Source organism: Heterodontus francisci, unplaced genomic scaffold (genome assembly GCF_036365525.1).
Source record: "Heterodontus francisci isolate sHetFra1 unplaced genomic scaffold, sHetFra1.hap1 HAP1_SCAFFOLD_1047, whole genome shotgun sequence".
In the NCBI taxonomy this organism is placed as follows: Eukaryota; Metazoa; Chordata; class Chondrichthyes; order Heterodontiformes; family Heterodontidae; genus Heterodontus; species Heterodontus francisci.
The window spans coordinates 86,124-109,198 of record NW_027140498.1 but is presented as its reverse complement, the minus strand read 5'-3'; the positions used below and the strand labels follow the sequence as shown (position 1 = coordinate 109,198).

The 23,075-nt window shown below is 55.2% G+C and overlaps 1 protein-coding gene and 1 long non-coding RNA gene across 2 annotated transcripts in view; one reads left to right on the top strand and one right to left on the bottom strand.

Annotated features, from left to right (window-relative positions):
• LOC137360021 (uncharacterized) overlaps positions 1-23,075 on the top strand; it is a 57,297-nt gene that overhangs the window by 21,245 nt on the left and 12,977 nt on the right. The gene's annotated exons all lie outside the window — the stretch shown is intronic.
• LOC137360022 (zinc finger and BTB domain-containing protein 38-like) lies at positions 769-11,585 on the bottom strand. The gene is made up of 2 exons (XM_068025601.1): positions 11,446-11,585; positions 769-11,092 (listed from the first exon to the last, which is right to left on the bottom strand). Exons 1-2 carry the CDS (start codon positions 11,583-11,585, stop codon positions 6,337-6,339), a joined length of 4,896 nt encoding a protein of 1,631 aa, XP_067881702.1. The 3' UTR covers positions 769-6,336.

The following is a 23,075-nucleotide window of genomic DNA, read 5'->3' as shown; positions in this document are numbered from 1 at the left end:
ATGGAGAGAGAGAGAGGCAGAGAGAGCGAGATGGAGAGAGAGCGAGATGGAGAGAGAGAGAGGCAGAGAGAGCGAGATGGAGAGAGAGCGAGATGGAGAGAGAGAGAGGCAGAGAGAGCGAGATGGAGAGAGAGCGAGATGGAGCGAGAGAGGCAGAGAGAGCAAGATGGAGAGAGGGAGAGGCAGAGAGAGCGAGATGGAGAGAGAGCGAGATGGAGAGAGAGGCAGAGAGAGCGAGATGGAGAGAGAGAGAGGCAGAGAGAGCGAGATGGAGAGAGAGCGAGATGGAGAGAGAGAGAGGCAGAGAGAGCGAGATGGAGAGAGAGCGAGATGGAGCGAGAGAGGCAGAGAGAGCAAGATGGAGAGAGGGAGAGGCAGAGAGAGCGAGATGGAGAGAGAGCGAGATGGAGAGAGAGGCAGAGAGAGCGAGATGGAGAGAGAGAGAGGCAGAGAGAGCGAGATGGAGAGAGAGCGAGATGGAGCGAGAGAGGCAGAGAGAGCGAGATGGAGAGAGAGAGAGGCAGAGAGAGCGAGATGGAGAGAGAGCGAGATGGAGAGAGAGCGAGATGGAGAGAGAGAGAGGCAGAGAGAGCGAGATGGAGAGAGAGCGAGATGGAGAGAGAGCGAGATGGAGAGAGAGAGAGGCAGAGAGAGCGAGATGGAGAGAGAGCGAGATGGAGAGAGAGAGGCAGAGAGAGCGAGATGGAGAGAGAGAGAGGCAGAGAGAGCGAGATGGAGAGAGAGCGAGATGGAGAGAGAGAGGCAGAGAGAGCGAGATGGAGAGAGAGCGAGATGGAGAGAGAGAGAGGCAGAGAGAGCGAGACGGAGAGAGAGCGAGATGGAGAGAGAGCGAGATGGAGAGAGAGAGAGGCAGAGATGGACAAAACAGATTGTGATGGCAGGAATCAAGTTTTTCAAGTGCATGAGGGCCATTTTCACCTTCCTCCCTCACCTCCCCCCCCTCCCCCATAGCATACAATTGGCACAGCGGTCAGGTGCCCTGTTGGGTCCAAGTTTCCATCTGACCATCCATTCTGTTTCTACACAGGCCCCAACCAGCAGTGCTGCTTTTCCACCCTGGTGGTAAGTTGAAAATTACCTCCCTCCCCCCCAGATCTTCGAGTTCAATGGAGCGATTGTGAAAGGACAGTGTACAGGGCAACCCCACCGTTTTATGGGTCACTCCATTCACCCACCCACAGCCTGTTACCATATCCAACCCAACACCTGGTGTCTGAGGTCCTGGTGATTGGGTTATCAGGAGGGATTTAAGTGTGGATCAGTTCAGTGGGAGAATATTCGTTGGGCACTAGGACCCAGAAGGCAGTGTGTGAGATTGCAGATGCCTAATGTGTGAGAGTTAGCAGTGAAACCTTCTAAAAATCTTCAAACAGTGCTGTGGGTGCCTTTGTATGTGAGACTATGGATGGGGTATGTGTGATTAGGACAGTGTGGGGTATCAGGGTTCAGCATCAGTGATGCTTCTAAGTGGCTCATGGTATCTGTGTGAGTGTGTGTGCAAATGAGTGAGTGAGTGTGTGTGTGTGAGTAAGTCTGAATGTAAGTTGTGTCTCTGTGTGAGTGTGTGTCTGTGTGAGTGAGTGTTTGTCTGTGTGTGAGTGTGTGTGTCTGTGTGTGAGTGTGTGCCTGTTTGTGTGTGTTTGAGTGTGGTCAGTTTGTGAGTGTGTGTCTCTGCGTGAGTATAAGTACACGTGTGTGTGTCAGTGTGTGAGTGTATCAGTGTGTCTGTCAGTGTGTGTCTGTGTGTGAGTGTGTCAGTGTGTGTCTGTGTGTGAGTGTGTGTGAGTGTGTGTCTGTGCTGTGTGTGTCTGTGTGTGAGTGTGTGGCTGTGTGTGACTGTGTGCGAGTGTGTGTCTGTGTGTCTGTGTGTGAGTGTGTGTGCGCTGAGTGAGTGGCTCTGTGTGCAAATGAGTGAGTGAGTCTGAATGTGAGTGTGTGTCTGTGTGAGCGTGTGTCTCTGTGTGAGTATTTGTCTGTGTGTGCCTGTGTGTGAGTATGTCTGTCTGTCTGTGTGTCAGTGTCAGTGTGTGAGTGTGAGTGCATGTTAGTGTGTGTGAGTGTGTGTGTGAGTGAGTGTGTGAGTGTGTCTGTGTGAGTGTGTCAGTGTGTGAGTGTGTCTGTGTGTGTGTGTCAGTGTGTGAGTGTATGTTAGTGTGTGTGAGTGTGTCTGTGTGTCAATGTGTCTGTGTCTGAGCGTGAATGTGTGTGTGTGTCAGTGTGTGAGTGTATGTTCGTGTGTGTGAGTGTGTCTGTGTGTCAATGTGTGTATATCACGCAGTTGGCTAACAGTCAGTGAAGGAAATTATGAGTCATCCGATTGCAAACAGGAGACTCTGTGTTGGCTCCAATTGGCTGGAAATTATGGTTCGAATAACAAAACATTAAAGAGAAGATTAATAACTGGAGGCAGACAACAGAGGGAGCCAGTGAGGGAGAAGAGGAGAGAGGGAGGGGGAGGGGGAGGAGAGGGAGGGAGGAGGAAGGGAGGGAGGAGGAAGGGAGGATAGGAGGGGGGAGGGATGGAAAGAAGGGAGGAGGCAGAGACAGGGAGAGGATAACGAGAGTGAGGAGGGAGAGAGGAGAGACAACAATGGACGGGGAGAGAGGGGAAGATTGGAGAGAGTGAGGGAGGAGAGAGGGAGAGAAGAGGTAGGGACAGTGGCAAGGAGGAATCAAGCCCAGAGCTGATGAAGGGTGGACTGGGGTTCCGGCAGTGGGAGCAGGCCAAGATGGAGCAATGGTAGAATGAGGTGGCCATTATACTGGACAAGGTGTGAGTCTTAAAGTTCACCCATAGTCCCTTGAGTGGTGAACCATCAGATTGAGCCTGAGAGAAGAGCCAGGCCAGGGGCATGGGTGATTATTGAGGGCTAATGGTGAGGAGTGTTGGCATCAGCCAAGCAAGGGGGAAGGGGAATAAACTCCAAAACTGTCCACTTGGGACGAGAGGGTGGTTGCTATCAGGAACATGCCAACATGTAACCATAGCCCAGAAAGATTAGGAGGCTAGAGGAGAAATCAGAGGTTGGTGACCCAGGTCATGAGGAGAAGTTTCTTCACTCAGAGGGCTGTGACTGTTTGGAATTCTCTGTCCCAGAGGGTTGTGGATGCTCAGTTGTTGAGTATATTCAAGGCAGGAATCGATAGATTTTGGGGCACTATGGGAATCGAGGGATATGGGGATGGTGTGGGAAAGTGGAGTTGAAGTAGGGAATCAGCCATGATCTTATTAAATGGCAGAGCAGGCTTGAGGGGCCGAGTGGCCTACTCCTGCTGCTATTTCTCGTGATAAAGGTAGGGATAAAATGATCTACTAATATTTGTATATATTACTAGCTATGTTCCTGTGCTATTGGTTACAGTAAGTCAGATGACACACAGGGGCTCAATTTTAACCTATCCTGCTCATTTAGGAATCGGATGGGATAAGGCTTTACACCCGGCCCATTTGTCCATTAAAATTGGGCAAGGTATAATGTGCAGCTTCGGTTAAAAGCCCCAACTGACTCCAAAGTACAGGAGCGTAATGGCCATGAAATGCCTGGAGTATTATTCTGCCGCTAAGGGCTTTATGATGCTTCGCAGCCTAATTGCTGTTAAGTAAACACAATCTCATGTCAATCAATGCCTGGAAACCAGGGCAAAGCGCGTTTATATGGTAAAACATCCCAAGGTGCTTTACAGGAGCGAATATCAAACAGAATTTGACACCGAGCCACAAAAGGAGATCTTAGGACAGGCGACCAAAAGTTTGGTCAAAGAGGTCGGTTTTAAGGAGCGTCTTAAAGGAGGGGAGAGAGGCGGAGAGGTTTAGGGAGGGAATTCCAGAGCTTAGGGTCCAGGCAGCTGAAGGCACGGCCGCCAATGGAAATCGGGGGATGGTCAAGAGGCCGGAATTGGAGGAGCGCAGAGATCTCGGAGGGTTGTGGGGCTGGCGGAGATTACAGAGATAGGGAGAGGGTGAGGCCATGGAGGGATTTGAAAACAAGAATGATCATTTTTAAACCGAGGAAGAGAGAAGGCAGGGAATGAGATTTGGGGTGCGCACATGGGTATTATGCCCTCTCTTTGCTCTTCACACTCAGGACTAAACAACTGCTTTAATTTCAGGTCAATCAGTAGTTTCACTGTTCTTTGATCAGGGAGCTGCGCAGGTTGGAAAATGTAAGTTTTGTGCTGCTGCTCTGCCGTAGGGACAGCACAAGCACGATGGACCGAATGGCCTCCTTCTGTGCTTATGATTCTAAGTGACTTCATTTCTTCCCTCCTGCCCCAGTCTGTTTTGACAGGTGGAATGTTTGAGTCATGTAAGACTTAACTTTATAGATATGGAGATTCTAGCATGCACACCTGTGGCATTGATTCATAGTCACTACAGCACAGAAGGAGGCCATTCAGCCCATCGAGTCCATGCCAGCTCTCTGTAGAGCAATCCAGTCAGTCCTATTGCCCCGCTCTATCTCCGTAGTCCTGCAAGTTTATTTCCCTCAACTGCCCATCTAATTTCCTTTTGAAATCATTGATCGTCTCCACTTCCACCAAACTCGTAGGCAGCGAGTTCCAGGTGATTACCACTCGCTGTGTAAAAGAGTTCTTCCTCACATCCACCCTGCATCTCTTGTACAAAACCGTAAATCTGTGTCTCCAAGTCCTTGTACCACCACTTAATGGGAACAGCTTTTCTTTGTCTGCCTTATCCGAACCTGTCGTAATCTTGTACACCTCGATCAAATCTCCCCTCAATCTCCTTTGCTCCAAGGGGAACAACCCCAGCTTCTCCAATCTAACTAGCTCACAGATCAGGTGCTGTTTTGCACAGGACAGGAGTGCTGTGCCATCAGAAAAGTGAGAGAGAAAGGAATAGAAGGATATGGTGATAGGGTGAGATGAAGAGGGGTGGGGGGAGGCTCGTGTGGAGCAGAAACACCAGCACGGAGCAGATGGGCTGAATGGCCAGTTTCGGTGCTGTAGTCTGGATCTAATATGTGGATTGAAAAGTTTGTTTTGATTGATTCACATTTATTTCTAAGGTTAGCTTGAACTTGTTTTCTGTTTAAGAGACAGGATTGGTCCCAACTACACATAGGTCCAAATGACAAGGACAAGCCAAGGTGAATGGGTTGTGCTCCTCAACTTCCTGCCTTCCTATGGTGCATCTAAACTTGTCTAAAATGGCGATAGACGTAAACCGACTCCAACATATGTGTGCTGTGAGTGATTGCTACTTGTTCACTCTCAGGTTTTCTCAAACGTCTGTTCAATTGGAGGCGTGACCACTGTGTGATCTGTCAGTCTTTCCCACTGAAAACAAGTCCGCTTTGCAATCATCAGTTGCCCAATGGTAGCCAAAGATTGGCTGCCATGTTTGCAGGGTGACTGTTAGCCTCCTATTTCCAGATGAGGAGATGTTGGAGGGGTAGAGGAACCCAACACAAAATCAACAATTGACCCACTCCCATTGGTTACGAGTGGGTCTGAAACCTGTTGAGTCAATCCAATCAGTGATCAGTCTCAAAGAGCCTACTGACTGACCATCTCTCTAACTGGAAGCTCCTCTCAGTGCCGGCCTCTGGTGAATGTGACATCTCACCAGTGATAACGCGCAGAATGTTAAAAATTCATCTATTTTCCAGACCGAGAAAAACCCAAGTGGTGTAAAAGTGCAGCAAATGAAATCGCACCGGGACAGGACGGGGTGGGGGGGCGGGTGGGGGGAGGAGGGGGGGGGGCAATGTTATCAATACAACTTCTGTCTCGGGGTATTTCCTTTAAGGACTTTGGTCAAACAAGAAGACCTGGATGGTGCTTGGCCATCCTATGTGGCCAATGTGATCCATCACCTTGACCAACTTGACCCATGACTTTGGCCAAACTTGACCTATGACCTTAGCCAACTTGGCCTATCACCTCGGCCAACTTGACTCATGACTTTGGCCAACTTGACCCATGACCTTGGCCAACTTGACCCATGGCCTTGGCCAACTTGACCTATCACCTCGGCCAACTTGACCTATGACCTTGGCCAACTTGACCTATCACCTCGGCCAACTTGACTCATGACTTTGGCCAACTTGACCCATGACCTTGGCCAACTTGACCCATGGCCTTGGCCAACTTGACCCATCACCTCGCCAACTTGACTCCCCACCTTGGCCAACCTGACCCATCACTTTGACCAATTTGGCCTATGAGTCCCTGTACCCCACTCCCCACAATTCCCCACAAACACAGTGCGATAACCTAGAACGTTGAATTTTGGTGGTGTGACTGCGGAGCTACATCTGAGGTACTACGACTGGCTTCCCAGGACGGGGCTCAGTACATCGGCGCACCCTTCTCCCTAGCCAGCAGCTCTCGGCCCACCTCATCGTGGCTCCCGTTGCCGCTGGCGCCCAGTGGCGGCGGCGGAGGGAGGGGCGGAGCCTCGTCCCGGCAGGGGGTCGGGTAGACGAACATCCTGTGCAGGAGTGGCAATTGCTGCCCTTTCTCGTCCCGGATAACCATGTTCAGCGCCACTGGCAGTGGCGAGACGTGGGTGAAGTTGTATGGGTAGGTGCCAGCCAGGAGCTGGTGGCCGTACACCAGCTGGTAGGGGTCCTGGTAGAATGCCACTTTGCTCAGGTCTTCATCCCCTTCCTTGAACCGGATGGTGCCCGGATGGAAAGCAAGTGTCTTGCCATCAAGCTCGGTGTGCGAGCGGCAGTTTCCACTGGTAATCAATGGTATCGGGAACTCCTGGACCGGGTATTCCGAGTCTGTGCCAGTCTCCAGGACTTGGTCACTCTCCTCAAAGCCCACCGCCTCATGGGGCATCATGGGCTCCAGTGTGTGGAAGTTCCGGCCCTCCTCCCTCACTTCCGCCATTTCCTGTGGCGGGGAACCCTCACAAGCGTCCTCGATGCAAGGCATCGCTGCTCCATCACAGTTGTGCTCTGTTGCAGGCGAGCCGGGCATGGTTTGCCTGCTGGTACCTGGGGAGCCGTCCCTTGAACGCGATGGGAGCATCTCTTGCACCTGGTCCTCTGGGGCGCTGGCGTTTGTGTAGGGCATCCTCATCTCTGGCGTATCTGCTTGGCGTGACTCCCCTCCATGCAGCATCATCATTTGGTGTATCGAGCTCATCGGATTACCTGCTCTGGCTGTCCCCATCAATTCCTGCACTGGGGCATCCTCGCTACTGGCTCTGGGAGTATGTATGGGATCTTGGCCGGAGATCAAGGGACTCTCCCCTGCAGGACTCATCTCAGTTTCCTGGGCGTTGTTGTCCCCATCACAGCCCTTGGCATAAGGTGCAATCATTTGCAGTTGGTCCTCACTCTGGGCCATCTCAACACTCTCTCCTGCTCTTGCATTTGGTGGATCCCCCTTTACCCCATTCTCATCCCCTTGTATTGAGCGAGAGGCAGTCTCTTCAGGGGGCAAAGGGCAAAGAGCGGCTCTGGTCATTCTTTCCAATGATTCGTTTGGCTCCAATGAGACTCCAGCCTGTTCCAGGCTTGACGTCTCATCCACCCGTGGGGCACGCAACCTGTCCTCTGCCAGGTGCCGCTTCTGATGTCTACCCAGGGCTGCAGCGGTCTTGCAAGTCTTCGAACAGTGGGCACACGTGTGGCGGCCGGGCCCTTTCCTCCCGGCACTGTGGGGAGCCTGCTTCGGAGCTTCTGCTGTCTGCTGCGGAGTCTGGGGCAGAGGGGGCCACAGCTTCTGGCTGCTGTGTGTCTTCTCGTGTTTCTTCAGGGTCTTGGCCAAGGTGAAGACCTTGTCACAGGAGCGGCAGCTCAGCTCCACCGGGGCCGAATGGGACTGCTTGTGCTTCCGCAGGTTCCTGAGAACCGAGAACTCTTTTCCACAGGTGGAGCAGGCGAAAACCCTCTCGGCATTGTGCTGCTCCGACAGTGCGCGATCGGAGAATGTTTCGGCGCAGGAGGTGAGGTCGAGTTGGACAGAACTTTCCAGCTCCTTGACGTTGTCTTCGTTCAGCTCTGGCTCCTGGGAGCAGCCCTCCATGGGCTCCATCACTGCCTCTCGATCTGGACCCTTGGCAGCTCTCTGGAGCCACCTGGCGGAGTGTCTGTACCGCAGTTTCCTTCTCCAACCTGACTTCTTGGTCTTGTGAAAGCCGCCTGCTCTTCTCTTGGGCTTGTACGAGTAATACGGTCGCCAGAGATTGTCATCCGTGTCATTGTCGCTGACTTCGTCCCCGGAATCGTTGCCCAGGAAATAGTCACTCTTTTGCTGGGATTCCCTCTCTGCCTCATCCGTACAATGCTTCTTCCCCCCAGCCTGAAGACCCTCGGACCTTCTCCCTTTGCTCGTGCTGCCCTTGTCTCGGATCAGGTCTGACTCTGAGATCCTTCTCTTCACAATGGCCTCCTCCCCGATGCGCACGGTGATCTGGCACAGAGGGGCACTGCGACTCTCGGAGGCAGTTCCTGCGCACGCTGGCTTGGCCATGTAGGTCATGGTCTTGCCTTTTGCTGGCAAGAAATATTTCTTTGGCTTCTGGTATCTGGACTCTTTCTGACGGTTGTGTCTTTGGTTGATGGCTGCACAGGCACTGGAGGGCTGTACCTGTAGTTGGACGTAGTCCTTCAAGGCCTGCTTCTTCGTTGGCCGGGCAACAAGGGAGGCGACGGGCTCGTGGGCCTGGCAATCAGGCAATGGGGCGCCAACAACCTTCTCTTGGGTGCACTTGCCATTGTAGGCGATGACCGAGGACTGGTTCCGGTGAGCAATCGTTGGTGGCAAAGCATTGCTGTGCACGATCACAGAGGAGGTGGGATGCCCGTAAGTGATGACGGAAGGGACCGGAGTGGCCACCTCGGGACTCGGGAAGGTTGAGGGAGGCTGGGGAAGCGGCACATCCCCTTCGCTCGGGTGACTGTCCTTGTCTGGCATTGCCTGGTCATGCCCAGAGGTCGCAGACTGGCTGCCGGAGAAACTTCTTTGCGGTGAGCCTCCGTTCTGAGCACTCTCTGTCAGAGACGCCCCCTGTGTTGGCCTGTGAAGCGGGTCCTGGGCAGAGGGAAGTTCTTGACTCTCTGGACTTTGCGAGCTGACGGCTCGGCTCTTCTCCTGAACATATTTGGCTGGCGAAGCATGAGATAAAGTGGCTAAGTCGTTCTCGGATGAGACATCGGTTGGCAAGGTAACGGGCACATTCTGAGCGTATTTTAGCAGGTCGCCCGAGACGGAGTGACTGTATGTTTTATACGGTCGTTTCTGCGACCTCATGGGCAACAAACGGTACAACTTAAAAGCATTGAGCTTTGGTTTATAGCCTCCGTTGGGAGTCTTCTGACTGATGGTGAGTCCAGGGTCAACTCCATGGAAAGATTTTTGGTGTGTCTTCAGGTTGTAGTAGGTGACAAAGGTCTCCCAGCAGAAGATGCACTGGTATCTCCTCTCACCCGTGTGCCATACCTCGTGCTTGGTGCGATACTCTGCCAGGGCAAAGACCTTGTCACAGTAGCGGCAGGGGTACTTCCTGCGCCAGGAGTGGACGTTGGCATGCCGCTTAAGGCTGGAAAGAGTCACGTAGGAGCGCTCGCAGACAGCGCAGAAGTAAAGCAGGTGCCCGTCCACCACCTTCATGAAATGCTCCTCCTCGGTGAGGATTTCCATTCGCGGCACAGCCCGCTGCTTCCTGCCTGCGTTGACCTGCCCGCTTTCCGCCAGCATCAGGTCCAGTGGCTGGGTGGAGTCCAGGCCCGAGGCCTGCTCTGCCCCGGCTGCCCCTGGGTTCTCCTGGTCTGCCGGAGAATGACGGCCCTCGGGGGAGGGGGGCCTGTCTGCCCGCCGGCACAGCATCTGGTGGGTGTGCAGCCGCTTGACATGGATGAAGGACTTGTGGCAGTAGCGGCAGCTCAAGGTCTTGCCAGCCCGGTGAAGTTTGCTGTGCAGGCTCAAGCTGGCAGTAGTGCCGAAGGAACGGGTGCAGTGCCCACATGGGAGACCACTGGGTGGGTAGCTTGTGGCAGCTGGGGCATCAGCGGGTAGGTCTTCTGTGATGCCCGCTTCCTCTTCGGGGGGCCCGTTGACAGGCGGCTGACTCCAGGCGGCATCGGACCCCGCGAGGGTGACCACTGGCTCCTTTTCTGGGGGGGCGCTCAGAACCTCAGGATTGGCTGCCTCCTCCACACTGAAGCCCAGCCCTCTGAAGGCCACGGTGCTCAGAGTGTAAAGTCGCTTTGCTGCCTCATTTGTCTCCTCCGTCGAGTCTTGCGAGGGTCCCTTTAAGAAGTCCCTGTGGAAGAGGCCAGTTAGTGGGCCACTCTCATTGGGGCAGGACTCGTTACCTTCTTCACACAGTGGAGGTCTGTCTTCCTCCTGATCGGAGCTTGCTGCCTGGGAATGTTCTGAGGGATGATTTCCTGTACTTTCTGGCCGACTGGATGGTGTTTGGGAATTATACGCGGAGGAAGGTCTCTCCACATCACCAGACCGTCTACTAGTGGATGCTGTAAGATCAATTGGAAAGGATGGGCCAGCTGAAGCTTTTGATGTGAAAAATGAATTGGTGGGCCACAGTTTGAGCGGGCCAACATTATCCTCGAAACTCTTGCTGCCAGTGCAGTCGTGATTGTCCACTTTAGTGCCTTGGGACAATTGAGAAAAGTCAGATGAATGAGAGACAGAAGACTGGGCAGATGAACATGTCAATCGATCATTGCAGGCTCTGGTTTGAGAGGTCATCTCAACCAAATCTTTCAGAAAATGGATTCCCAACCGATGTCCAGCAGTTGCTAAATCGTTGGCCTCCTCCAGCCTCTCAATCACCACTCTGGAGCTGTAGATGAAGTTGAGGATTTTTGCAAAGACCTCAGCCTTCATTTCCCTCAGTTCCAGCACTGGGTCCATTGCCCAGAGTGTCTGACTGGCCAGCAGTTCCTTGAAGTAGCAGCTGAAAGCAGCCAGGACATTTTTATGGGCTTTGAATTTGCTGTCTTGCACCACGATGGTCACGTCACAGAAGATGCCCTGGATCCGCTGCTCGTTTAATTCATGAAGGAGAACCTTGGAATGATTTCTGTCCATAACCTCAAAACTGGACGCCATTTTGTCTTCGAACCTACAAAAAAAACACAAGACAGGAAGACCATTAGACGCATGAAAAAGCCACGCAGCCCATTCCTTCAATCGATCATGCACAGTCTACCTTATCATGGACTCTAGCCAATCGGTTAATCTCCCGCAGGAAGGTTCTGGAACATTTCTTCCTGCCTTGAGCAGTAAGTCAATCAAACCGACTTGCCTTCCACTCCACATCACCCCTCCCCCCCTCCACCCCCCCACCCCCCCCCCCCGCCTGCTCAGCCCCCGCCTACCAGCCCAGGGACTGCCATGTTCCACAGAGTTTGATCATCTCTCTCTCTCTCTCTCTCTATACTGACGTTTCGAACCCACAATTCTGCTGCTACTCACGTGTTCATCCAGTTCTGAGTTAAAGGTGTTAATCGACAGAGAGTTGCTGCTTTATCTAGGAGTCTATCCCACATCTCCATTAATCCATTGGGAGGACGGGAGACGTGCAGAGAAATGTCTTTAACTTCAAGTACATTCATTCCCCACTGGTGTTCTCTCGTTCTGTCCCACCTCCAGCATTTTGAAACCCTTCACTGCCCTCTCAACATCTGCTAATGGCCCAAGGGGAGGTGGCTGAGGCAGGAACTACTGTTGGCACCTGATGGTCTGAAAGGGGCCAAGGGCACTTAACGTCTGATTTTCCTGGCTCTATTTCCACCAGCAGACTGATAGACCCTGCACTTCTCATACTGAAAGACTCTGCTCCACCCACACCTCTCCCGATATCCACGATCTTCCCAATTCTCCTGGACCTCAGGACCTCCATCCTCAGGACTCCAGATCCCGCCTGTCAGTTATCTTAAAAAAAAGCACCAGTCACCTCCATACATCACAGTCCAAACATTACCCTTCAGATAGAAAACAATAATAAAATGCTGGGTGAGTGTGTGTGCAAGTGCATGTGTGAATGTGTGTGTGTGTGAGTGACTGAGAGTGTGTGTGTTTGTGTGTGTGTATTTGTATGTGTGTGTGTGTGTGTGAGTGAGAGTGTGTGCGTTTGTGTGTGTGTATTTGTATGTGTGTGTGTGTGTGTGAGTGAGAGTGTGTGCGTTTGTGTGTGTGTATTTGTATGTGTGTGTGTGTGTGTGAGTGAGAGTGTGTGCGTTTGTGTGTGTGTATTTGTATGTGTGAGTGACTGAGAGTGTGTGTGTTTGTGTGTGTGTATTTGTATGTGTGTGTGTGTGTGTGAGTGAGAGTGTGTGCGTTTGTGTGTGTGTATTTGTATGTGTGTGTGAGTGAGAGTGTGTGTGTTTGTGTGTGTGTATTTGTATGTGTGTGTGTGTGTGTGAGTGAGAGTGTGTGCGTTTGTGTGTGTGTATTTGTATGTGTGTGTGTGAGTGAGAGTATGTGCGTTTGTGTGTGTGTATTTGTATGTGTGTGTGTGAGTGAGAGTGTGTGTGTTTGTGTGTGTGTATTTGTATGTGTGTGAGTGAGAGTATGTGTGTTTGTGTGTGTGTATTTGTATGTGTGTTTGTGTGAGTGAGAGTGTGTGTATTTGTATGTGTGTTTGTGTGAGTGAGAGTGTGTGTATTTGTATGTGTGTGTGTGTGTGTGAGTGAGAGTGTGTGCGTTTGTGTGTGTGTATTTGTATGTGTGTGTGTGTGTGAGTGAGTGTTTGTGTGTGTGTATTTGTATGTGTGTGTGTGTGTGAGTGAGAGTGTGTGTGTTTGTGTGTGTGTCTGTGTGTCTGTGTCTGTGGCTGTGTGTGTGTGTGTGTCTGTGTCTGTGTCTGTGGGTGTGTCTGTGTGTATCTGTGGGTGTGTCTGTGTCTCTGTGTGTGTCTGTGTGTGTGTCTGTGTCTGTGGGTGTGTCTGTGTCTGTGTGTTTCTCTGTGTGTCTGTGTATGTGTCTGTCTGAGTCTGTGGGTGTGTCTGTCTGTGTCTCTGTGTGTCTGTGTCTGTGGGTGTGTCTGTGTGTGTCTGTGTGTGTGTCTGTGTCTGTGTGTGTGTCTGTGTCTGTGTGTGTTTGTGTTTGTGTGTGTCTGTGTGTGTGTCTGTGTCTGTGTGTGTGTCTGTGTCTGTGTGTGTTTGTGTTTGTGTGTGTCTGTGTGTGTGTGTCTGAGTCTGTGTGTGTTTGTGTTTGTGTGTGTGTCTGTGTGTGTGTCTGTGTGTGTGTCTGTGTCTGTGTGTGTCTGTTGGTGTGTCTGTGTGTGTCTGTCTGTCTATGTCTGTGTGTGTCTGTGACTTTATGTGTCTGTGTCTGTGTCTATGGGTGTGTCTGTGTCTGTAGGTGTGTCTGTGTCCGTGTCTGTGGGTGTGTCTGTGTCTGTGTGAGTGTCTATGTGTGTCTCTGTGTGTGTCTGTGTCTGTGTGTGTCTGTGTCTGTGTGTGTGTCTGTGGGTGTGTCTGTGTCTGTGTGTGTGTCTGTGTCTGTGGGTGTGTCTGTGTCTGTGTCTGTGTCTGTGTCTGTGTCTGTGTCTGTGGGTGTGTCTGTGTGTGTCTCTGTGTGTCTGTGTCTGTCTGAGTCTGTGGGTGTGTCTGTGTCTGTCTGTGTCTGGGTCTGTGTCTGTGGGTGTGTCTGTGTGTCTGTGTCTGTGGGTGTGTCTGTGTCTGTGTGTGTGTCTGGGTCTGTGGGTGTGTCTGTGTGTGCGTCTGTGTCTGTGTCTGTGTCTGTGGGTGTGTCTGTGTCTCTGTGTGTCTGTGTCTGTGTCTGTGTGTGTGTCTGTGTCTGTGTGTGCGTGCAGTAAGTGTGGACAATGGCTGAGCACTGATCAGTGTTTCCCGGTGCTGCTGTCTGTGTCTGACTCTCCTGTCAGCACTCACAGTCTTACCTCACTTACAACAAACGACCACTTGGGTGAACAACCACCTACGGAACTATACACAGGGATAAGAGGAGGCCATTCAGCCCCTTGAGCCTGTTCCACCATTCAACCAGAACATGGCCGATCTGTAGCTCAGCTGCATTTACCCATCATTGCTCCAGATCTCTCACTACCCTGAGCAACGAACAACTATTGAGCACAGTTCTGCTGTTGATCCCTCAGCATGAATCAGCAATTTCTGGAGAGCAGGGGACCAGGAATTCGCATTTAAATTGTACCTTTCACAACCCAGTGCTTGCCGGCCAAATGTTTCCGGAGTGTATTTTAAAGATCATTTTCAATGCTAATTTACACATCACAGAGTTCCGAAGGGCAGCAGTGAGATAAATGGGTTCCTTGGAGTTATTAATGAAGGGATAAATGCTGGCTCCGAGTATCTTACCCATTACCTCTTTAAATAGCAGCTTCAGATCTTTGACCGTCATCTGAGCAGGCGGACGGGGCCTTGAGTTTGGCATCTTGTTCAAACAGCCCTTCCTGAGTGCCACGCTGGATCATGTGCTCAAATCCCTGACCATTCAACTGCTGATAAAAACAGCAAGCTCTTTTTTTTAAAGAAGTGTTTCTGTTTAAATGTACAGGCTTTCTTCTGAAGAGCCGCAGGAGGAGGGAAGAAGGGGGAGCAGACTTTTGCATTAATAGGGATTAAAGATAGAGTTGGCAGGAAGTAAAATGCACGGTGCTGAGTGTGTGTGTGTGTGTGTGTGTGTGAATCGCTGGCCTGGCACAGCACAGGAATCTCTGCCTTGGCTCTGCGTCACACGGCAGTCAATCTACCAGCCATCTCGACTCACTCAGCCATCGTGTGTGAGCACAACACAGCTGTGTTAAAATGGCGACCACAGCTGGCAGGGCGTGACTGAGCCACGGGCCCGAGCAGCCGACTCACCAATCAAAGCTCGAGTTCTGAACAAAATACTTGTTTAAAAAAGAAACCTTGGTAAAAACCTGCGTATGTTTTTGCGCCTTTAGTGCGGTCAGATGTCCCAAGGCGCTTCAGAGAAGCGTCATCAGACATAAACCCAGCTAAACAGAATTGCCAAGAATTTACGTTAGAGAAACAGGCCATTCGGCCCATCTGTTCCGTGCTGGGGTTTCTGCTCCACACAAGCCTCCTCCCACTCCCTCTTCATCTCACCCTATCAGCATTTCCTTCTATTCCTTTCTCCCTCGTGTGTTTATCCGGATTCCCCTTAAATGCATCGATATTATTCACCTCAACCACTCCCTGTGGCAGCGAGTTCTTCAGGGAATGTTACGACAGTCGACCTAAAGCTAGGTCACAGAGGTCGGTTTTTAAGGAGCGTCTTAAAGGAGGAGAGAGAGAGAGAGAGGCGGAGAGGGTTTAGGGAGGGAATTCCAGAGCTTAGGGCCCCCAGGCAGCTGAAGGCACGGCCGCCAATGGTGGAGTGATGGAAATCGGGGGATGGTCAAGAGGCTGGAATTGGAGGAGTGCAGAGACCTCGGAGGGTTGTAGGGGCTGGAGGAGGTTACAGAGAGGGGGAGAGGGGCGAGGCTATGGAGGGGATTGAAAACAAGGATGAGAAATTTATGTCTTTGAGGACATCTGAAGAAGCTTCAAAGACAATTAATTCTTTCTTCAGCACGTACGCTGTCGATATTTATAGCTAAATGGTAAAGTTGCAAATTAGACAAATGCAGTTAATGTTTCTGCGACAGATGGAAAGCAATAAAGACTTGCATTTATATAGCGCCTTTCTTTCATGGCCTCAGGACATCTCAAAGCATTTCACAGCGATTAAAGTACTTTTGAAGTTATCATCACCAGATATTCAACACAGACCCCTCGCAACACAGACCCCTCGCGACACAGACCCCTCGCAACACAGACCCCTCGCGACACAGACCCCTCGCGACACAGACCCCTCGCAACACAGACCCCTCGCAACACAGACCCCTCGCGACACAGACCCCTCGCAACACAGACCCCTCGCGACACAGACCCCTCGCAACACAGACCCCTCGCGACACAGACCCCTCGCAACACAGACCCCTCGCAACACAGACCCCTCGCGACACAGACCCCTCGCAACACAGACCCCTCGCGACACAGACCCCTCGCGACACAGACCCCTCGCGACACAGACCCCTCGCGACACAGACCCCTCGCAACACAGACCCCTCGCAACACAGACCCCTCGCGACACAGACCCCTCGCGACACAGACCCCTCGCGACACAGACCCCTCGCAACACAGACCCCTCGCAACACAGACCCCTCGCGACACAGACCCCTCGCGACACAGACCCCTCGCGACACAGGCCCCTCGCAACACAGACCCCTCGCAACACAGGCCCCTCGCAACACAGACCCCTCGCAACACAGACCCCTCGCAACACAGACCCCTCGCGACACAGACCCCTCGCGACACAGACCCCTCGCGACACAGACCCCTCGCGACACAGACCCCTCGCGACACAGACCCCTCGCGACACAGACCCCTCGCGACACAGACCCCTCGCAACACAGACCCCTCGCAACACAGACCCCTCGCGACACAGACCCCTCGCGACACAGACCCCTCGCGACACAGACCCCTCGCAACACAGACCCCTCGCGACACAGACCCCTCGCGACACAGACCCCTCGCGACACAGACCCCTCGCGACACAGACTCCTCGCGACACAGACCCCTCGCAACACAGACCCCTCGCGACACAGACCCCTCGCAACACAGACCCCTCGCAACACAGACCCCTCGCGACACAGACCCCTCGCGACACAGACCCCTCGCGACACAGACCCCTCGCGACACAGACCCCTCGCGACACAGACCCCTCGCGACACAGACCCCTCGCGACACAGACCCCTCGCAACACAGACCCCTCGCGACACAGACCCCTCGCGACACAGACCCCTCGCGACACAGACCCCTCGCAACACAGGCCCCTCGCAACACAGACCCCTCGCAACACAGGCCCCTCGCAACACAGACCCCTCGCAACACAGACCCCTCGCGATACAGACCCCTCGCAACACAGACCCCTCGCGACACAGACCCCTCGCAACACAGACCCCTCGCAACACAGACCCCTCGCGACACAGACCCCTCGCAACACAGACCCCTCGCAACACAGACCCCTCGCGACACAGACCCCTCGCAACACAGACCCCTCGTAACACAGACCCCTCGCGGCACAGACCCCTCGCAACACAGACCCCTCGCAACACAGACCCCTCGCGACACAGACCCCTCGCAACACAGACCCCTCGCGACACAGACCCCTCGCGACACAGACCCCTCGCAACACAGACCCCTCGCGACACAAACCCCTCGCAACACAGACCCCTCGCGACACAGACCCCTCGCAACACAGACCCCTCGCGACACAGACCCCTCGCAACACAGACCCCTCGCGACACAGACCCCTCGCAACACAGGCCCCTCGCAACACAGACCCCTCGCAACACAGACCCCTCGCGACACAGACCCCTCGCAACACAGACCCCTCGCAACACAGACCCCTTGCAAAACAGACCCTTCGCAACACAGGCCCCTCGCAACACAAACCCCTCGCAACACAGACCCCTCACAACACAGACACCTCGCAACACAGGCCCCTCGTAACACAAACCCCTCGCGACACAGACCCCTCGCAACACAGGCCCCTCGCAAAACAGACCCTTCGCAACACAGGCCCCTCGCACCACAAACCCCTCGCAACACAGACCCCTCACAACACAGACACCTCGCAACACAGACCCCTCACAACACAGACACCTCACAACACAAACCCCTCGCGACACAGACCTCTCGCAACACAGGCCCCTCGTAACACAGGCCCCTCGCAAAACAGACCCCTCGCGACACAGACCCCTCGCAACACAGACCCCTCGCGGCACAGACCCCTCGCAACACAGACCCCTCGCAACACAGACCCTTCGCAACACAGACCCCTCGCAACACAAACCCCTCGCAACACATACCCCTCACAACAGAGACACCTCGCAACACAGGCCCCTCGTAACACAGGCCCCTCGCAAAACAGACCCTTCGCAACACAGGCCCCTCGCAACACAAACCCCTCGCAACACAGACCCCTCGCACCACAGACCCCTCGCAACACAGATCCCTTGCAACACAGACCCCTCGCAAAACAGACCCTTCGCAACACAGGCCCCTCGCAACACAAACCCCTCGCAACACAGACCTCTCGCAACACAGACACCTCGCAACACAGGCCCCTCGCAAAACAGACCCTTCGCAACACAGGCCCCTCGCAACACAAACCCCTCGCAACACAGACCCCTCGCAACACAGACACCTCGCAACACAGGCCCCTCGCAACACAAACCCCTCGCAACACAGACCCCTCGCAACACAGACCCCTCGCAACACAGGCCCCTCGGTACACGGACCCCTCGGTACACGGACCCCTCGGAACACGGACCCCTCGCAACACAGACCCCCCACAACGCAGACACCTCGCAACACCGGCCGCTCGCAACACAGACCCCTCGCAACACAGACCCCTCGTAACACAGGCCCCTCGCAACACAAACCGCTCGCAACACAGACCCCTTGCAACACAGACCCCTCGCAACACAGACCCCTCGCATCACAGACCCCTCGCAACACAGGCCCCTCGCAACACAGGCCCCTCGCAACACAAACCCCTCGCAACACAGACCCCTCGCGACACAGACCCCTCGCAACACAGACCCCTCGCACCACAGACCCCTCGCAACACAAACCCCCCGCAACACTGACGCCTCGCAACACAGACCCCTCGCAACACAGACTCCTCGCAACACAGAACCTTCGCAACACAGGCCCCTCGCTACACAAACCCCTCGCAACACAGACCTCTCGCAACACAGACCCCTCGCAACACATGCCCCTCGCACCACGGACCCCTCGCAACACAGACCCCTCGCAACACAGACCCCTCGCACCACACGCCCCTCGCAACACAGACCCCTCGCAACACAGACCCCTTGCAACACAGGCCCCTCGCACTACAGACCCCTCGCAACACAGACCCCTCGCAACACAGACCCCTCGCACCACACGCCCCTCGCAACACAGACCCCTCGCAACACAGACCCCTCGCAACACAGACCCCTCGCACCACACGCCCCTCACAACACAGACACCTCACAACACAAACCCCTCGCAACACAGGCCCCTCGCAACACAAACCCCTCGCAACATAGACCCCTCGCAACACAGACCCCTCGCAACACAGGCCCCTCGCAACACAGACCCCTCGCAACACAAACCCCTCGCAACACAGGCCCCTCGCAACACAGACCCCTAGCGACACAGACCCCTTGCGACACAGACCCCTCGTAACACAGACCCCTCGCAACACAGACCCCTCGCAACACAGGCCCCTCGCAACACAGACCCCTCGCAACACAAACCCCTCGCAACACAGGCCCCTCGCAAAACAGACCCCCAGCGACACAGACCCCTCGCGACACAGACCCCTCGCGACACAGACCCCTCGCAACACCAGCCCCTCGCAACACGGACCCCTCGCAACACAGACCCCCAGCGACACAGACCCCTCGCGACACAGACCCCTCGCAACACAGGCCCCTCGCAACACAGACCCCCAGCGACACAGACCCCTCGCGACACAAACCCCTCGCGACACAGACCCCTCGCAACACAGACCCCTCGCACCACAGACCCCTCGCAACACAAACCCCCCGCAACACTGACCCCTCGCAACACAGACCCCTCGCAACACAGACTCCTCGCAACACAGAACCTTCGCAACACAGGCCCCTCGCTACACAAACCCCTCGCAACACAGACCTCTCGCAACACAGACCCCTCGCAACACAGGCCCCTCGCACCACGGACCCCTCGCAACACAGACCCCTCGCAACACAGACCCCTCGCACCACACGCCCCTCGCAACACAGACCCCTCGCAACACAGACCCCTTGCAACACAGGCCCCTCGCACTACAGACCCCTCGCAACACAGACCCCTCGCAACACAGACCCCATGCACCACACGCCCCTCGCAACACAGACCCCTCGCAACACAGACCCCTCGCAACACAGACCCCTCGCACCACACGCCCCTCACAACACAGACACCTCACAACACAAACCCCTCGCGACACAGACCCCTCGCAACACAGGCCCCTCGTAACACAGGCCCCTCGCAAAACAGACCCCTCGCGACACAGACCCCTCGCAACACAGACCCCTCGCGGCACAGACCCCTCGCAACACAGACCCCTCGCAACACAGACCCTTCGCAACACAGGCCCCTCGCAACACAAACCCCTCGCAACACATACCCGTCACAACAGAGACACCTCGCGACACAGGCCCCTCGTAAAACAGGCCCCTCGCAAAACAGACCCTTCGCAACACAGGCCCCTCGCAACACAAACCCCTCGCAACACAGACCCCTCGCACCACAGACCCCTCGCAACACAGATCCCTCGCAACACAGACCCCTCGCAAAACAGACCCTTCGCAACACAGGCCCCTCGCAACACAAACCCCTCGCAACACAGACCTCTCGCAACACAGACACCTCGCAACACAGGCCCCTCGCAAAACAGACCCTTCGCAACACAGGCCCCTCGCAACACAAAGCCCTCGCAACACAGACCCCTCGCAACACAGACACCTCGCAACACAGGCCCCTCGCAACACAAACCCCTCGCAACACAGACCCCTCGCAACACAGACCCCTCGCAACACAGGCCCCTCGGTACATGGACCCCTCGGTACACGGACCCCTCGGAACACGGACCCCTCGTAACACGGACCCCTCGCAACACAGACCCCCCACAACGCAGACACCTCGCAACACCGGCCGCTTGCAACACAGACCCCTCGCAACACAGACCCCTCGTAACACAGGCCCCTCGCAACACAAACCGCTCGCAACACAGACCCCTTGCAACACAGACCCCTCGCAACACAGACCCCTCGCATCACAGACCCCTCGCAACACAGGCCCCTCGCAACACAAACCCCTCGCAACACAGACCCCTCGCAACACAGACCCCTCGCAACACAGGCCCCTCGCAACACAGACCCCTCGCAACACAAACCCCTCGCAACACAGGCCCCTCGCAACACAGACCCCTAGCGACACAGACCCCTTGCGACACAGACCCCTCGTAACACAGACCCCTCGCAGCACAAACTCCTCGCAACACAGGCCCCTCGCAACACAGACCCCCAGCGACACAGACCCCTCGCGACACAGACCCCTCGCGACACAGACCCCTCGCAACACCAGCTCCTCGCAACACGGACCCCTCGCAACACAGACCCCCAGCGACACAGACCCCTCGCGACACAGACCCCTCGCAACACAGGCCCCTCGCAACACAGACCCCCAGCGACACAGACCCCTCGCGACACAAACCCCTCGCGACACAGACCCCTCGCAACACAGACCCCTCGCACCACAGACCCCTCGCAACACAAACCCCCCGCAACACTGACCCCTCGCAACACAGACCCCTCGCAACACAGACTCCTCGCAACACAGAACCTTCGCAACACAGGCCCCTCGCTACACAAACCCCTCGCAACACAGACCTCTCGCAACACAGATCCCTCGCAACACAGGCCCCTCGCACCATGGACCCCTCGCAACACAGACCCCTCGCAACACAGACCCCTCGCACCACACGCCCCTCGCAACACAGACCCCTCGCAACACAGACCCCTTGCAACACAGGCCCCTCGCACTACAGACCCCTCGCAACACAGACCCCTCGCAACACAGACCCCTCGCACCACACGCCCCTCGCAACACAGACCCCTCGCAACACAGACCCCTCGCAACACAGACCCCTCGCACCACACGCCCCTCGCAACACAGACCCCTCGCAACACAGGCCCCTCACAACACAGGCCCATCACAACACAGGCCCATCACAACACAGACCCCTCGCAACACAGGTTCCTCTCAACACAGACCCCTTGCAACACAAACCCCTCGCAACACAGACACCTCGCAACACAGACCCCTCGCAACACAGGCCCCTCGCAACACAAACCCCTCGCAACACAGACCCCTGGCAACACAGACCCCTCGCACCACAGACCCCTCGCAACACAGACCCCTCGCAACACAGATCCCTCGCACCACAGAACCCTCACAACACAGGCCCATCACAACACAGACCCCTCGCAACACAGGTTCCTCTCAACACAGGCCCCTTGCAACACTGATCCCTCACAACACAGGCTCTTCACAACACAGGCCCCTCGCAACACAGGCCCCTCACAACACAGGCCCATCACAACACAGGCCCATCACAACACAGACCCCTCGCAACACAGGTTCCTCTCAACACAGACCCCTTGCAACACAAACCCCTCGCAACACAGACACCTCGCAACACAGACCCCTCGCAACACAGGCCCCTCGCAACACAAACCCCTCGCAACACAGACCCCTCGCAACACAGACCCCTCGCACCACAGACCCCTCGCAACACAGACCCCTCGCAACACAGACCCCTCGCAACACAGGCCCCTCGCAACACAGGCCCCTCGGTACACGGACCCGTCGGAACACGGACCCCTCGCAACACAGACCCCTTGCAACACAGACCCCTCATAACACGGACCCCTCGCAACACATACCCCTCACAACACAGACGCCTCGCAACACCGGCCCCTCGCAACACAGACCCCTCGCAACACGGACCCCTCGCTACACAGACCCTTCGCAACACAGACAAATCCCAACACAGACCCCCTCGCAACACAGGCCCCTCGCAACACAGACCCCTCGCAACACAAACCCCTCGCAACACAGGCCCCTCGCAACACGGACCCCTCGCTACACAGACCCTTCGCAACACAGACAATTCACAACACAGACCCCTCGCAACACAGGCCCCTCGCAACACGGACCCCTCGCAACACAGACCCCTTGCAACACGGACCCCTCGCAACACAGGCCCTCGCATCACAGACCCCTCGCAACACAGACCCCTCGCAACACGGACCCCTCGCATCACTGACCCCTCGCAACACAGACCCCTCGCAACACAGACCCCTCGCACCACAGACCCCTCGCAACACAGACCCCTCGCACCACAGAACCCTCACAACACAGACCCCTCACAAAACAGACCCCTCGCAACACAGGCCCCTCGCAACACAGACCCCTTGCAACACA